The sequence below is a fragment of the Bidens hawaiensis genome, unplaced genomic scaffold (assembly GCF_021521415.1).
Source record: "Bidens hawaiensis isolate Kalapana, Puna unplaced genomic scaffold, B.hawaiensis_p1.1 tig00050679_1, whole genome shotgun sequence".
NCBI classification, from domain to species: Eukaryota; Viridiplantae; Streptophyta; class Magnoliopsida; order Asterales; family Asteraceae; genus Bidens; species Bidens hawaiensis.
In genome coordinates this window covers 19,797-36,289 of record NW_027506168.1, presented here as the reverse complement: position 1 = coordinate 36,289, position 16,493 = coordinate 19,797, and the positions used below count along the sequence as shown (strand labels likewise).

The window sequence follows — 16,493 nt, the reverse complement described above, 5'->3', positions numbered from 1 at the left end:
GGATACAAATTTTGATATTTTCTCGTAAGTTTATAAATGTAGTTAATTTACTTTCAAATTTGTCAATGAGCTGATGGTAGAGTGATAACGAATAAACTTGGCATTCATATGACTCATGTTTGATTCATGCTCTCATCATTTAGTTTCAGTGGCACCAAAGTGATGATGAGAGACTAGCCAAGTATGTGATGCTCACTATTTGGATTATTGAGCTGAATAAGTTTTACCTCATCGCACTGTCGTGCTTTCAGACGAGTATTCACAAGCGTTGTCCTTAGATGAGAGGTTTCCCCAAATTAAAAGACGAGTATATCCTGATAAAATGAATTAGTCAATAGCTCATTTGAAGACTTCGTTCCTTGATAAAAACAAATAAAATTAAATTAAATAAAATATTTTTGAGTGACTACATGCCCTAATTTGAAATTAAAAGTATACTTGTTCTTCTTCCACCCAAAACAAAAAAGGAGAGAGAGCAGAAGGCAAATAAATAAATATTCGTCACACTTTTACAAGCGTAACGCCGCCACCTTACTCCTCCGTCTAACGCCACCGTAAGTTATCTATCTATCTATCTATCTATCTATCTATCTATCTATCAAACCCACACACTCATACTATGCATTCGCTTTTACTCAAATTCGACCTTTCAATTCGTTTTCCAATTTGTTTTATTCTGTAGCCTGTAACTGCATTCCTGTTTGATAATCAGTTATTATTCTCTTCCAATTTGCCCACTTTAATATCATATTCATATCATATGCTTCTTCATTTCCCATAAATAAAAACCAATTACACCTTCAATATTCTTATATGTGTCATATTTGCAATTAAATGATACACATAATATCAGTTTTCAATTTCTATTAATATGAGGAGGTTCAGTGTTGCAGGACTCAGCTACGAACTATCAATTTTTTTTTTTATTTTTAATTAATAATAACAAATATATTAATTAAAAAGATCCAATTACAATAGAGAGGTGGGTAAGCGGGCAACAAGCTGCGCCGCCATCCCTTTTGAAGGCAAACCCGATCCTACTGAAAACAAAAGTTACAGTTCTTTGGCGTCGATAAGTTACTGTGCACAAACTGCTGAACTCTTTTAAGAAACGTAATAGCTTCGGGGGCAAGGGGCCCAAATGTATCAAAAGCCAAAGGAACGAAGACGTGTTGATTCTCGGCACATGTTTTCTCATGCTTAGCAATTAATAGACATTAATCTGACTGGAATTTTATATGTAATTTATAGAAAATTTTAATATATAAATTTTCAAACTTATTAATTGGATTGGATTAATAAGCATTATTTTTCAAAGATTTTGACCAATTTTTCTGAAATTTTGTCGATTTTGAACGCCTACTGATTTGTTGGTCCGATTAGGTGAAATCGATTCGGTAGCATACCGATTACTGATTAAAGATTAATCGGTGACTATTGAGGATTTTAACAACACTGATTAGGTTCAACTTTACTAATCTAATCATCTAATGACAGTTTGACACGAGCTTTGTGTTCTCAGTGTGATTGATCTAGAATTTTCTTTTCTTTCAAATGACTTTTAGAAAAAGTTTCTCCCCCCCAAGAGTAGAACTGCCATTTTTGTTTTGAAAACTCAAACCCTTAACCACTACAATATGCTTGAATTCGATCTAGATTGAGTTAATTTTATCTTTCTCTAAGGCATGTGAACACATCTATTCCCTTGATAATTGAAAATTGTTGATGATTATTCTGACCGGACTTCATTCTCTTGTAGCTTTTTTGTGCATTATGGAAATCGGATCTTGTATTAGAGTTCAGAATGGAAGCGTTCCAACATCATGCGTAACTCGTGCAAGTTGCCTCTATGGAAACTTTGTTCCAACTCAAAACCGTGTTTCAAAAGCTTCATCTTTTGTGGCACTTCCTCATAGAAGTTGCACATGCAAAGCAACTTTGAAAGAAACCAATAACGGTATTGAAACTGTCCAAAAGGTACGAGCTTGTTTGTTTAGGTTATATATTATATTGTTTATTGTCATTAGCTGACTGTTCTATAGTTTGTATTTTGCTGTTTCTGATCCTTTTATTGTCATATTATATGCTATCACTTTTGAAGTCTTCTCATGAACCATTATATTTTCAAAACCTTTCACATTTGCATAAATTATTAGTTTGCATCTTCAAGTACCTGTGTTGTTATATCACATGCAAGATTCCATATCATTCAGGTAAAAGTGAAGTCTTCTGAAATGGAACTTTCAAGTTTAACAGCCATAAGTCCGTTGGATGGGCGTTACTGGAATAAGGTCAAGGATCTGTCCCGTCATTTGAGTGAGTATGGTCTGATCTACTATCGGACCTTGGTTGAGGTACAATAACAAATTCCCAATCAGTTTGTTTATCAATGCAGATTTGATGTTTAATAGATTTAAAAATGTGTTTTTGTTACTTTAGATCAAGTGGCTGCTAAAGCTCTCACAAATCCCTGAAGTAATTGAGGTTCCAAAGTTTAGCAATGAAGCCGAAGCAAAATTGCAAGGATTGATTGATGGTTTTAACGAGGCTGACGCGATTCAAGTGAAGAATATCGAGAAAATAACTAATCATGATGTCAAAGCTGTCGAGTATTTTCTTAAAACAAAGTGTCAAGAAGATCCAGAGATAGCTAAGGTGTGTGTTATTCATGCTTTTGTTTTCTAGAATGTGTATATTCTGATATAACCTTATGTGTGTGTGTGTAAACTAACATGTTGGATTTATATTGCAGGTGCTTGAGTTTTTTCATTTTGGCTGTACATCTGAAGACATAAACAATCTTGCTCATGGATTGATGCTTAAAGAAGCAGTTAACTCTGTTATTCTTCCTGTCATGGATGATTTAATTAATGCTATATATTCTATGGCCGATGCTAATGCTCACGTTCCTATGCTTTCACGGACTCACGGACAGGTAAATCTATACACACACACACACCTATGTATATTTATAGAGGTAGGGTAATATGCAAAATAGATTTTGCTTAAAAGCTATTTGAAACAATCTGGGCTCTTGATCAAATCATTTTATGGTTAAGATTAATTTGGTGGCAGTTTTGTAATTAGTTGGAAGTTAGTAAAGGCTGGAAAGGGTAAAACAGAGAATTTGCCCTTGTGTTAACGTTTTTGATTAAATACTACTTCTACCAATTTTTCTAAACACAAATAAGTTTTATATACTTCACTACTTATTTTGAAAAGTTATACTATTAAATCAAGCATTTTTTCTCTTTAATATGTATATAGCATTGATATTTTTTATTAAAAAAATGAGTTTTTTTTATAAAAGGTGTTACACACTGCCTGAATAACAGTGCTGTTATATCATTTACTCAGTGCTGTTATGTGCACTTGAAACCTATGCTCGTAAATGAACGCAAATACCCTTGCCCATTAAACCCTCTCGCTTTTTAGGTGAAATTAATTTTATACAGGATCTTGATCTATCTATCTATATATAAATATATGTATATATTATTATATTTGAACTAATAGCTCATTTTCTTATGTTGCTATATGTAGCCAGCCTCACCTACAACCTTAGGAAAAGAAATGTTAATTTTTGCCGAGAGGGTAATACGAGAAAGGAGAGATATTTCACAAGTTGAGATATTGGGAAAATTCGCTGGTGCAGTCGGTAACTATAACGCACATGTTGCAGCATATGCGGATGTAAACTGGCCACATGTTGCAGAACAGTTTGTTAACTCTCTTGGATTAAGCTTTAATCCACACGTGACCCAAGTATGTTTTTTTATTTTGTTTTATTTTTGAGTTGCATATGAATTATGATATTAAAGTTTAAAACATCTATTTGTGGTGCAGATTGAATCTCATGATTACATGGCTAAACTTTTCCATTCGTTCATCCGGTTTAATAATATCTTACTTGACTTTGATAAAGACATATGGGGCTATATATCTGTCGGCTACTTCAAGCAGGTAACTAAGGCTGGTGAAATCGGGTCATCAACAATGCCTCACAAAGTCAACCCCATTGACTTTGAAAACAGTGAAGGGAATCTAGGGATTGCTAATGCAGTGTTTGATCATTTAAGCATGAAGTTGCCTATTTCGCGTTGGCAGGTATATATGTATTTTGATTATAAGTGTATGAATCTCAAACTTATGCTTTTGTTAATTAATTTACATGATGTAATTTCTGTAACAAATGTAGCGTGACTTGACTGATTCCACGGTTTTGAGAAACATTGGTGTCGGCTTGGGCTATTCACTTCTTGCTTACAAGAGTGCACTTGTGGGAATTGGAAAGCTTCAGGTACTTACATACGACATTATTATTTTTATATGTAAATAACTTTATCATACGGCATTATTATAAAAAAAAGTTTACACCATAAAATTGAACATTATCTTTATTTTGAGTATAGTATTGCTATATTTAAAAAAAATTACATTGTGTTGTTTTACCATATGACTGCAAAAGTTGTGGTGTTTTACAATTTTAACACATTTATAAATGGTATAACAACAGAGTTTTAAGTGGTAACCAACATAATTTTTGTTATAATGGAAAACAACACATATGAACTCAATAGTGGAAAAAAAACAATTACCTAAATTAAACGTATTTACGTTTAAAAAAAGTAGGGGAATTTGAGAGGCCCAAATGCCGCCAATTTGCTTCTTAGGCTTTTCATGAAATCTCCAGTCTGTAGAGAAATCCTCCTCTATGTGTGTGTGCGTATAATTTATGCTTGTTTGAACTTTGTGTGTGTGTTAGGTCAATGAAGCTGCACTAAACAAAGACTTAGACAATTCATGGGAGGTTCTTGCCGAACCGATACAAACTGTATGTTATCTTCCTTATATTTATTGAACTTTTTTAAATGCTTTACTAATGGCAGCGATTTAACTTTGGGTTTTTTGTATGAAGGTGATGAGAAGATATGGTGTTGAGGAGCCTTACGAGAAACTGAAAGAGCTAACTAGAGGAAGGGCGGTTACTAAAGAGAGTATAACTGAATTCATTAACGGGTTAGAAATACCGGTTGAAGCTAAAACTGAGCTTCTAAAGTTGACCCCCCATAACTATGTTGGTGTTGCAGCCCAGTTGGTTAAGAATGCGGTTACCAAACATCATGAATAGGTTTTTGATTTAAGGGAACTTTAAGGTTATCAGACACACAAGAGGTTATGTATCTTTTTGTTGCAAATGAGGCGTGGTGTTGTCGATGCACACTCTGATATTCCCATAATATGTTAAGAGACAAGGACTCTGGTCATCACATGCTGATGTTATAATCTTGACTATTTTATAGGTTAGCTGAGCTGTTTTAAGTAATGTTTTGTCTTGCGACATTGAAATAAATGAGTCAAAATACCATAACTATTTATTCATACATAACTTGCCGGTATACTTTAATCTCTTACGTGATGAGGAGGCGTGCATCACAAAGTTGTGTATCTACTTTAATCTCTTACTCGAGCAAAACTAAATACGAGGCTTTCGTGTCGACATGGTTGTAGAGGTGTCTTACAACCTTACACTTTAATCTCTTACACTTGTCAACATGTCACCTCATCCATGAATACGTGTTGGAATACAATATAGTTTTTTAGATGGTACAACAAAGCGACCGGTTGATACTTATCAAGTTTTTGACACTCAAATATGACATGACAATATGAGATGACTGTCAACAGAAGTTGAGACAAATTCTAGTGCCATTTGCTATTCAGGTATGACATGACATGACTGTTAACAGAAAAAAGATGGCTTAGAAAATGGAAATTATGGAATTCCTAGTTAGAGAACGTACAAAATACTCTTGGAAACAAGACCATGACTTGTGGAGATTAAGTCAAATGAAACTTTTAAGTGCAATGGGTCCATGTTTCACTTCACTCCCAATCAAGCTGGTATTTATAATCCCTTTATAAAAACCCATGAATCTTAAATCTCATTGTCAAAAACAACTCTCATGTGTCATGGCTTACCTTTCTTTGTTGATCTTCCATGCAATAGTATTGTTGTCATGTCCTGCAACATTTGCCAACATCCGTACCGATCACCTTGCACTCCTCTCCATCAAGTCGAGTGTCATTGATGACCCACAACGCGTACTTGACTCATGGAACACCTCCCTTCACTTCTGCCAATGGCAAGGTATAACATGTGGTCGTCGGCATCCTAGAGTCACCAAACTGGACCTTGGATCTCGAGGCATTGCTGGTTCTTTGTCTCCACATATTGGGAACTTGGTTTTCTCAGAGTGATTAGATTAGCCGATAACACCTTCAAAGGTGTTATCCCTCCTCAAGTCGGTAATTTATTCAGGTTGCAAAAGCTAATTCTCATTGACAATTCTTTCGAAGGTGAAGTTCCAGCAAGTTTATCAAACTGCACTAGACTTAACGTTCTTGGGTTGGCTCGTAATAAACTATCTGGCATGCTCCCACAACAACTTACTTCGCTGGTCAACCTCGTGATCATAACCATTCATAGGGTATGTTTGGCAGGAAGCTTTTAGGAGCTTTTAGGAGCTTCAAGCTACAAGCTTTTAAGAAAAAGTTCCTACTCAATTAAAAGCTCTGTTTGGTTCAAGGAGCTTAAAGCTTTTAAGTTAGGAGAAAAAGCTTAAAGCTTAAAGCTCCTACTAGTAGCGTTTAGAAAGAGCTATAAGCTTTTAGTATATTAATTTACTTAAATAACCTTCCAAAATAAATACATTTACTATTATTGTTTTTAGTTATGCCTATTTTAGTAATTTTATACGTTTTATTAAAAGCTCCAGCTACCTTGCCAAACATCTAAATATATTTAAAAAGCTACAGCTAAAAGCTACCAGCTACAGCTTTCAACCACCAGCTTCCAGCTATCAGCTAACAGCTTCCAGCTACAGCTAGCAGCTAGTTTTGCCAAACATACCCATAATAACGGTTTCACTGGAGGGATACCGTCTTTCTTGGCAAATCTCACTTCTCTTGAATTCGTATCGGCTGCCTACAATCATCTAGGTGGAACCATTCCACACGCTTTAGGTGAACTACGCAATTTGCAAGGAATTGGATTTTCTAACTGTGCGCTCTTCGGTATGATCCCTTCATCCCTGTACAACTTATCATCTTTAAAAGTTTTTAGCTTCACCGATAATCAAATCCGTGGGGATCTACCAAAAGATATAGGCTTTCGGCTACCATATCTTGAGATTTTTCAGATAGCAGGAAACAAGTTTACAAGAACCATTCCTTTTTCATTTTCTAACTGTTCAAACATGGTAGAGCTAAACTTGGGGACGAATAATTTCACCGGGAAAGTTAACGCAGATTTCGGACACATGCCAAATATTCGGATTCTTGGGCTATTTGAAAATAGTTTAGGAAGTTCTCAGCCTGATGAGATGAACTTCATTGACTCCATGACCAATTGTAGCAAGCTTGAAAAGTTGCTTGTTCATGTGAACCAATTAAGAGGAGTTCTTCCTAGCTCTGTAGGCAATCTCTCATCTCAACTCACGGTTCTATCTTTCGCAGCAAACTTCATATATGGGAGCCTGCCTTCTGGAATTGGGAACCTTGTGGAGTTAGAGAGATTAAGTATGCTGGAGAATCAGTTCACAGGCATAATTCCCGGTGAGCTTTGTAATCTACGAAAGCTAAAATTATTATACCTATCTAACAACTACTTCACCGGGAACATTCCGAATTTTATAGGAAACATGTCGCTATTAGATGAATTGAGTTTGAGAGACAATGGATTAGAAGGACAAATACCTCCGGATCTTGGCAAATGCAAGAGTTTGGCATTTTTGGATCTTTCTAAAAACAACCTTACTGGCTCAATACCCGTCGAGCTTTTCCAACTATCAGCCCTGTCAACCAGTCTTAGTCTTGCTCAAAACCATTTAGTTGGATCAGTTCCCCGAGAGATAGGAAAACTCGAAAGCTTAATGGAACTCGACCTGTCACAAAATGATCTGGTTGGGACAATCCCGGATGCCATTGGCAGCTGCACAAGCCTTGAGAATCTATACCTGGATGCAAATGCCTTTCAAGGTACAATACCTACCACTATGAGTGCTTTAAGAGGTATCAGAATCCTATCGATTTCTAGTAACAATATGTTCGGGCAAATTCCAAGATTCTTGGAGCAGCTAAACCTGTCTTCGTTAAATTTATCATTCAACAATTTTTATGGGGAGGTACCTGTTAACGGTATTTTCAAGAATGCAAGCGCAATTGAACTTGATGGTAACGGTAGGTTATGTGGAGGCATACTTGAACTTGGCCTACACAAGTGTGTAATATTAGCAAGATCAAAAAAAGGTTCACGTATGTCACGTGTTGTTCTAGTTGTCATCGTGCTTTGCTTGTTTCTTGTCATAGCAATGGTTTTCTCTTTGCTTTTTTGTTTAAGAAGAAGAAGAAGAAAGCAGGCACAACCAACAGGAGCTTCAGTCATGCAACCATTTTCAAGGGTCTCTTATGGAAGCATACTCAAAGCCACCAATGGATTATCCGAGCAAAACATAATAGGGACGGGGACTTTCAGTGTTGTTTATAAGGGTATTCTTGAACCAGACGACGCAATGGTTGCGATCAAGGTTCTAAAGCTTGGAAACCAAGGAGCTTTGAGGAGTTTCTTGGCGGAGTGTGAAGCTTTGAAAAACATAAGGCATCGTAATCTTGTAAAAATCATTACTTCCTACTCGTCTGTTGATTTTCAAGGAAATATTTCAAAGCTCTTATTTACGAGTACATGCCAAACGGGAGTCTTGAAAGGTGGTTACATCCGAGTCCAGAACATGAGAATGATATCGAAGAAGCTCCACAAAGATTAAGCCTTCGCCAAAGAGTGGCAATCGCAACAGACGTGGATCATGCCATTCACTACCTTCACCAAGACTCCGAAGTACCTATAGTTCACTGTGATCTGAAGCCAAGCAACATCTTACTCGAAAATGACATGGTTGCTCACATTAGCGATTTCGGGCTGGCTAAGTTTCTTCCATTGAAACCAGCCGAAAGCAGCTCGATTGGAATAAGAGGAACTATTGGGTGTGCTCCCCCAGGTAACAACCAGTTATTACAACTTGCTAGAAAATTAATTAGTGAAGTGAACCCATGTTTGATTTTTTAAACTTTGAGGATCGCATACTTTTAAAATATTTTTTATAATATAAGTACTTTTTTTTTCAAGTTGCGGGATTCGAACTAGGGACATCTTGGATACCTTACCAACTCTTCTATTTATACTATTGATTATAGGTACCTAGCTACAATGTATTGTTACACTTGTAACATATATATTCACAATTTCATAAGCTCTCTATTTATTAGATTAAGGATTTTCGTCTATACAAAACTTACACATACAACGGGTTTGCAGAGTATGGTCTTGGAAGTGAGATGACAAAAGAAGGGGACATCTACAGTTTCGGGATCTTGTTGTTAGAGATGATGACCGGAAAGAGACCTACGGACCAAATGTTTCAAGAAGGATTGAACCTCCAGGGCTATGTGAAGATGGCGATGCCTAAACGTTTCATGGCTATCATTGAACCGGCATTATCACGTTCACTAGAGGAAGAGATGGAAGCTGCAAATACCAACCATGAAGCCGAAGTCGAAAAGTGGAAGAAATTAGAGGATGGCATGATTTCATTAGGAAAAATCGGATTGGCATGCTCCATGGAATCTCCCAAAGAAAGAATGGATACAAGCAAGATCATTCATGAGTTGCGTCGCATAGATGGCGTCCTAAACTGAGTTTTACCTTGATGAGTTGAATTTTGTATTTTTAAATTATGTGTTTACCTTGTTACAAAGGTTTATAAACCAACAAGACATTTGGAGTTGTTTGTACTATATTAAGATTGTAAAGAACATATTTATGTTTGTTTTTATAGAACTATATTTAACCACTTGGATAATTAAAATAACTCAAGGGGGATTGACACCAAGGGGTGGTGGCGCAGTTGGCTAGCGCGTAGGTCTCATAGCATTCTGAGTTATCCTGAGGTCGAGAGTTCGAGCCTCTCTCACCCCAAAACATTTTTAAATATTTGGTTCACATTTTAGAGCAATTTTTGCTTGTAATTTTTGAGTTTCAGATGCATAAAACTTGGATTTTTATGATTCAAACACATGATTTATCCAAAATATTTGAATCATACAACCATCATCACCAGCAAAGTTACAATAGCTTCCATACACCGAACGGAAGAAGGCATGGGTTTCTTGTCGTATGCTGGTCGTTGAACCGCCCTCTTTTCGTTCCTTTCAATAAGTAATAGCAGCTACTTTTGTAAGGGCCTGCTTCAGATTTGTTGGGTCAGGTATAAATGTATAATCCAAGAGGTAGGAGATATGATTATCAATATACAAAATCTACCGGACATATTGTCATCTCTATACCATTTCTATTTATGAGTATGGTCTCTTTATATCTACGAGTGGATCGAATATGATGACCAGATGTATATTGTTAATCTCGTAAGCTGAAATACTCGTTAATCATCACGCATTGGGTTCCCATGCATGTTGTGTTAAGGGTATTACGTTGTTAAAAGCTACATGTTAACTTCATTTCTTGAAAAATGCTCTCAAAATCACCTAAAAGTCTATTTATAATATATTAAATACTCGATTACATTTCTTATAGCTATAATCTTAAGATTGCATAATACATTAATATATTTGACTTTGATGTGCGTAAACAGGTTCGGGGATTGGGCGAAATATTCTATCCATTTAAATCATGTGAAATTTCAAAACTAATCTCATACCCGATATCAATCTTTCTCATTACCCGTCACAAAAGTTTCGGGTTTCAAATGGTTTGATTTTATTTTTCCGTACTATTGTGAGAATTCCTATGAACACATGTAATTCAAGTATTTGGTATATTATGATTCAATAAACTTGGAACAAAACAGATGAATAAACACTCAGTTACAAAGATTCACTCACAAATAAGCAATTCAAACAAAAATACTATGAACATATAAACCATCAATCACCTTGCACTAATGCTAGTAGTCTATAACTTCAAAGCTTGCATTGCTGCTTGTTGCAACAGGGGAGTTTGAACCATTAATCATTCGACCTCGTGTGGGCCCGGATCTCATACTGTACATAGAAGATGTCGGAATCTTCGTCATCAAAGGCCGTAAATTACCAGGCAGAGTCTGCCTTATATCCTGCTCACAAAAACCAAAAAAAAAAATCAATTTCATGTCACATTTGGATTAAAAAATTTGAAATAAATGAAATGAAACATACCATATGCCTCATAGCCATATCTAATGACTTCTTTGAAAGTGATGTTCCAAAGCCCGATTTCGCTGATAAATTATTATGCGGCGAGTGTTTATCGTCTTGCTTCGGCGGGGCCAGCTTTCGCATATTTACAACCCGTTCAACCATTTTCGTCCCATACAGCCCCGGGCTCACGTTATCATTAGCTTTAGCGTATGCACGGTTCAATGCAGGAACAGGTACCGAGCTTCCACTCTTGCGGGTCACACCGTTAGGGAGCCGACCCCTTGAAGGTGAACATGACTGTCTCCTTACCCTCCCATTGACCACTGGCTCGATGGATGAAGACCGGCTGCTTGGTGCACCCGCCTGACCCCTTGGTCTATCGGTTAATGAAGTTCTTAAGTTAGGCGGGGTGTCGAGAGTATAACCCGGCATTTCTTGCGGTTTCCAAGGTCTTGGTCTTGGACTTGAAGATGTTTTTGGGACATTAGACGGTACGGTTGGGCTTTGCGGTGGGGTCGGTCCACGTGGTGTGGCTTTGGTTGTGGTTAAACCCGGTCTGCGTGAAGTAGGTGTTGAAGATCTTGGTTTAATGGTTGTGGTTGAAGTCGGGTTGGTTTTGGTAGCCGAGTTAGATACGGGTCGAGCGTGTGCACCTAAAACTGGCTTACCATTTGGGGTTGAAGGCCTAGAACCTGAACCGGTAGCCGATGGTCTACGTGGTCCGGTACTTGGCCCAGGAGACCGGGCTTGTGGTCTTGATGCTAAACCGTTCTTATTATTAACCTCGGGTTGGGTACTTGATAACTATACCAAAAGTAACCAAATAAACAATAATGTAACATAACATAACATACCGTAACATAACACAAACTATCAAGGAACCATAGTTATTGATATTACTCTAGATTTTAATGCACCGGGACTGGGACGAGCTTTTTGAGTTCCATTCGGGTTCGTGACGTGTTTATGTGATTCGAATTCCAGTGAAGGAAACAGGGGAGTTCCTGGGGGTGTTAAAAGCCTGCAAAATAATATATTCTTCCTCATGTGTGATAATGGTAACATGAATATATAACAGAACAATAATCTTTACAAATGATCACTAGATTTACCATTCATAATCATTCTTATCGTTTTCGAAGTTCAGAAAGTCGTTAGCGCCAGTTTTTCGAACCGTTGTTGCAGATGGCATACTTAATATGGGGAGATTTCCTGTATCACATATACATGTAAATCTCTTACTTGATAATTGATAAAAAAACATTCTTTAATAAAAAAAAAGCAGTGTTAACGTCGAAACATAAAGCAAACGAACAAGTTGTTGTTGCCAGCAAATCTAAGTTGTTTAGAAAATTAAAGTCTAACCAGTTTAACTATTTGATTTGGGTATCAAACTCATCTTTTTGTTAACCATTTTAGGCCTAATTATGTGAGGGAGCCCCTTTAAAATTTTTTTAGAGGATGTTTAGTGATTGTGAGGGGAGGTGAGAAAATTTTTTAAAGAGATTAGTAAATTTGAAGGAAGATTATTCATCTATTTATTTTTTAATATAACTGAACGTGGTTGTGAGTGGGGAAAGGAGAAAAGATAACAATAAAGATGTAAAAAATATTATTTAATTATATATTAGAGAAAATATGTATAGTTTTTTAATGTAATTATAGAGATAGAGAAACTGCTATGAGAGAAAATATGTATAGTTTTTTTAGTGTAATTACAGAGATTGGGGGAATGCTAAGGTTTTCAACTTTTCACAAAGGCCACCCGTAGTGGGCGCTGATTTGGGGCGAGATTGGGCGAGCACACTGCCCCCCCCCCCCTCCGCGAAATGTGAGGCGATAGAGGGGGGGGGGGGCGCAAACTATTTGTCGCAGGCTTCCCTTTTCTTTTTATGATTATTATATTTGTGTGTATTATATATATATATATGTATATATATTGGGCTACAACACCTTTACACCCAAAAAAACAAAAAACCCACCATTTGCTGATTGGGCGACACATAACGTAAAACGTTATATTTTGTAGTCTCTTCACTACACATAGCCTAATTTGACATCTGTTGGTTAACTTAGTTAGTTTGAAATGACCAAAATACCACCATTTATTTAAAAGAAAATCTTATGAAATTGATCATTGATGTATCCAAATACAATATTAGTATTCTACTCGTGACTCGTTTGACTCGACTAAGTGAAATATACCGGGTGAAGAATCGAATTCAGCATCGTTGTGAAGAAGACGACGATGATGGCGTTCTATTTCTCGTTTCTTCATATCGAGAAACAACCCAAGCTCATCTTCTTTATTATCTCTTAACACCCGAAAACTCCCCATCAATTGCGGCGTTTCTTTTTCCGGCCGCCGGTAACTCCGATTCATCGTCACAATCAAAATTCAACCAATCTACCCATTTGGGTTTAATCAATTAAATGTTTGAAATTAGGCGAGAGAGAATTGGAGGCATGCTTCTTCTTGCGTCAATTTCAGTGATGGCATCCAGCTGACACTAATGTAGAAGAGAGAGTGCCTTACAGAGCAAGTTAGACTCTTAACAGGAGCATTCTCCTTTCGATACTTGTACTTGCTGGTTTTAAACTTGTAAGTTTATCTGGATTTTGTCTTTTATGGAGTCTGGAATGAAGGAATGTTTTATTTTCATTTTAGGATATTTTGATGAGATTATATAGGAGGAACGTTTTGTTTAGGGCCTATTTTGGTCCCCTAAATTAAACGTAAGGCTATCTGTGATGGTTTAACTAGAAAGTTAAAAACGTTTCGTTACAATACTGTCATGTAGCATGGAAGCTTTTACAATAAAAACGTATAATGGTTTCATTAACAGCACAATTATTTTCTAATATGTTTTTTTATATATAAAATCGAGTTTGGATTATGTGATTGGTTGAATTTGTAATTTGCCCCACACCCTTGATCTCAGTAACTTGGTATGGGTACTGGTACCGAAAATGATCAGTTAACATCGTAAACAAAAGTTTGGTAATAACTGGTACTGATCATGATTTTCTTAAAAACCTGGTACCGGTACCGATATGTTCGGTTCGGTATCGATACCATGTACCATTTATCTATCCCTAAGTGTAATGGTTTAACAATTAAAGTGTGGGCGAGATGATAGGGGTGTCCGCCCACAACACATTCTAGAGACAATTTTAAGAAAATAATGTGAAGATATAATAAAAAAGAGGCTTGACTATTAAGAGACATAACCAGATACATTTTACCTCTAACTAATTCATATGTAGTCTTTTAATGAAATTATTAAGAGGCTACCAAACAACCTTAAATTAAAGAAACACTAGTTATGCATTAGCAATTATGATTTGTATACCATTAAAGTTTGAACTTCTATATGGATATAGTATTTTATGTATTGTATTACATATTGTAATGATATATAAATTGCAATTGTTAGAAAAGTGAGAGAACGTTATAATAAAACTGAGATGAGTGGTTAATGATGATACTTGAGAGGTGAAAGTGTTATTAGTGATAATACGAGGGACCCAATGGTGCGTATGTATAATGTATAGGGCCTATAGTGGAGTTCCTCTCACTTGGAAGCTACGTTACGTTATGACACCGAAAAGGCTTATGTTCAAACCTTTCTCATTCACCTTTCTGTTTTTGTGGCATTTGGTATTTACTTCTAAATATAGTGTTTAAAATTTTTAATTATCATCATCATCATCATCATCGTACTCAGTATATCTCACAAATAGCAAAGCTATGATAGGGTCTGAGGAGGGTAAAATGTAGACAGCTTTTTCTCTATCTCATAGGGATAGAGAGGCTGCTTCCGGTGAGACCCCCGGCTCGATAGTAGTTTTGCATCAAGCCTTGGACATAAGACACATAACACACAATCATTGGGACACCGGCTTATTGGTGCATGTACCCTTGTCTTTCGGCTATCAACGCCACTACATGATGCCTGATTAACCTTCCGCCACTTTTAACGTTATTTTCACGAGATTAGTAAAATAACGTCAAAATTAATGCAATTTTACTTTTGCCCACCCAAGGGTTCACACATATATACATATATAAAATTTTTAATTATATATCTAAAATTAACCTATTAATCTTTTTACCAGCAAAACAAATTTTCATTAAACAAAATATATTTACAACGAAGCAAAGTGGTTTAGTCATCTTTTATAAGAAATATGGATCCATGTTACGAGGCCTCATTCGACGTCCTTGACCTTCAACAAGAGTTAACAATGTAACATCATGAGAGAGATCACAACTCTCGGACTTTAGAAATCAACATCATGAGACATTTACCTGAGCATCGTCTAAAAAGGAGTCTTAACCTTCCACTATGTGTTAATAATTTGTTGAGTTATTGCTCGTCAAATTTTAAGGGTTGTTCACGAACTGGGCCAGGGCAAGCTCTGGCTCCGCTCGGTTTTGAAACATTACTTTTCATGATCTAAATAGCTCTACAGCCCTAGTCGCTAGGAAACCAAAAATATCAAATACGGAAGGTATAAGCACGTGTTAGCTGTCAAGACACGTTTTTTCATGTTTGGTTACTTTGAATGAAGACTCTTTACGTAATATAGAACATTTGGTGGTCAACTCATGTAAAGCTAAAATAGAAAACGGTAGAAGCCGACACAGAGGATACTGGTTAACTGAAGAGGTAGGTCACAGTAGAGCCCAGTTGGACCCGCATGACTCACTTTGAACAGGGACGTCTGCGCGGTTGGACCCGCAAGACTCACCTTAAACAGGGACGTCTGCGCAGTTGGACCCGCAAGACTCACCTCGAAGAGAGACGTCTGCGCAGTTGAACTCGCAAGACTCCTTAAAAGAGGGACGTCTGCGCAAAGACCAACTGGATCCACAGGACCAACCATGCTCAGAGACGCGACGTCCTTAAGCGCAGTACGCAAGCTGTTCCCGCAGGAAAAGCCTCCCAATGGTGACGTACTCCGCCTGTTCCCGCAGCTACGGATACTAGCCATCAGGGAAGGCTACCCGCACAGGCAAGAAAACTACGCTGTAAAGCACTGAACTATCAACTCATCGATGACATCCTTTACAGACGTAACTTTCTTGGCCCACTCCTCAGATGCGTTGACGACCAAGATGCCGACTACCTCCTAAGGGAAGTACACGAAGGCATCTGTGGGATACACGTAGGTCCACGCGCAGTTGTAGCTAAGCTAAACAACGCGGGATACTTTTGGCCGGGGATGCATACGGATGC

General features: G+C 37.1%; 2 protein-coding genes, 1 non-coding gene and 1 pseudogene across 3 annotated transcripts; 3 read left to right on the top strand and 1 right to left on the bottom strand.

The window, feature by feature from the left end:
* The first annotated feature begins 453 nt into the window (after positions 1 to 453).
* Positions 454 to 5,476, top strand: LOC143616948 (uncharacterized). Its single transcript, XM_077089642.1, has 10 exons — positions 454 to 554; positions 1,760 to 1,977; positions 2,214 to 2,354; positions 2,440 to 2,655; positions 2,753 to 2,935; positions 3,544 to 3,765; positions 3,847 to 4,107; positions 4,199 to 4,300; positions 4,766 to 4,834; positions 4,919 to 5,476. Exons 2-10 carry the CDS (start codon positions 1,774 to 1,776, stop codon positions 5,129 to 5,131), a joined length of 1,611 nt encoding a protein of 536 aa, XP_076945757.1. The 5' UTR covers positions 454 to 554; positions 1,760 to 1,773; the 3' UTR covers positions 5,132 to 5,476.
* A 244-nt stretch (positions 5,477 to 5,720) lies between these two features.
* Positions 5,721 to 10,119, top strand: LOC143616956 (putative LRR receptor-like serine/threonine-protein kinase At3g47570; annotated as a pseudogene).
* On the top strand, positions 9,948 to 10,033 carry TRNAM-CAU (transfer RNA methionine (anticodon CAU)). The gene is given in 2 exon segments: positions 9,948 to 9,985; positions 9,998 to 10,033. It is a non-coding gene; the product is annotated as a tRNA-Met (tRNA).
* A 776-nt stretch (positions 10,120 to 10,895) lies between the features above and the next one.
* LOC143616954 (uncharacterized) lies at positions 10,896 to 13,588 on the bottom strand. Its single transcript, XM_077089648.1, has 5 exons — positions 13,456 to 13,588; positions 12,363 to 12,462; positions 12,151 to 12,271; positions 11,269 to 12,054; positions 10,896 to 11,186 (listed from the first exon to the last, which is right to left on the bottom strand). The coding sequence occupies exons 1-5, from the start codon at positions 13,586 to 13,588 to the stop codon at positions 11,019 to 11,021; spliced, it is 1,308 nt and encodes a 435-aa protein (XP_076945763.1). The 3' UTR covers positions 10,896 to 11,018.
* Between the last annotated feature and the right edge of the window lie 2,905 nt (positions 13,589 to 16,493).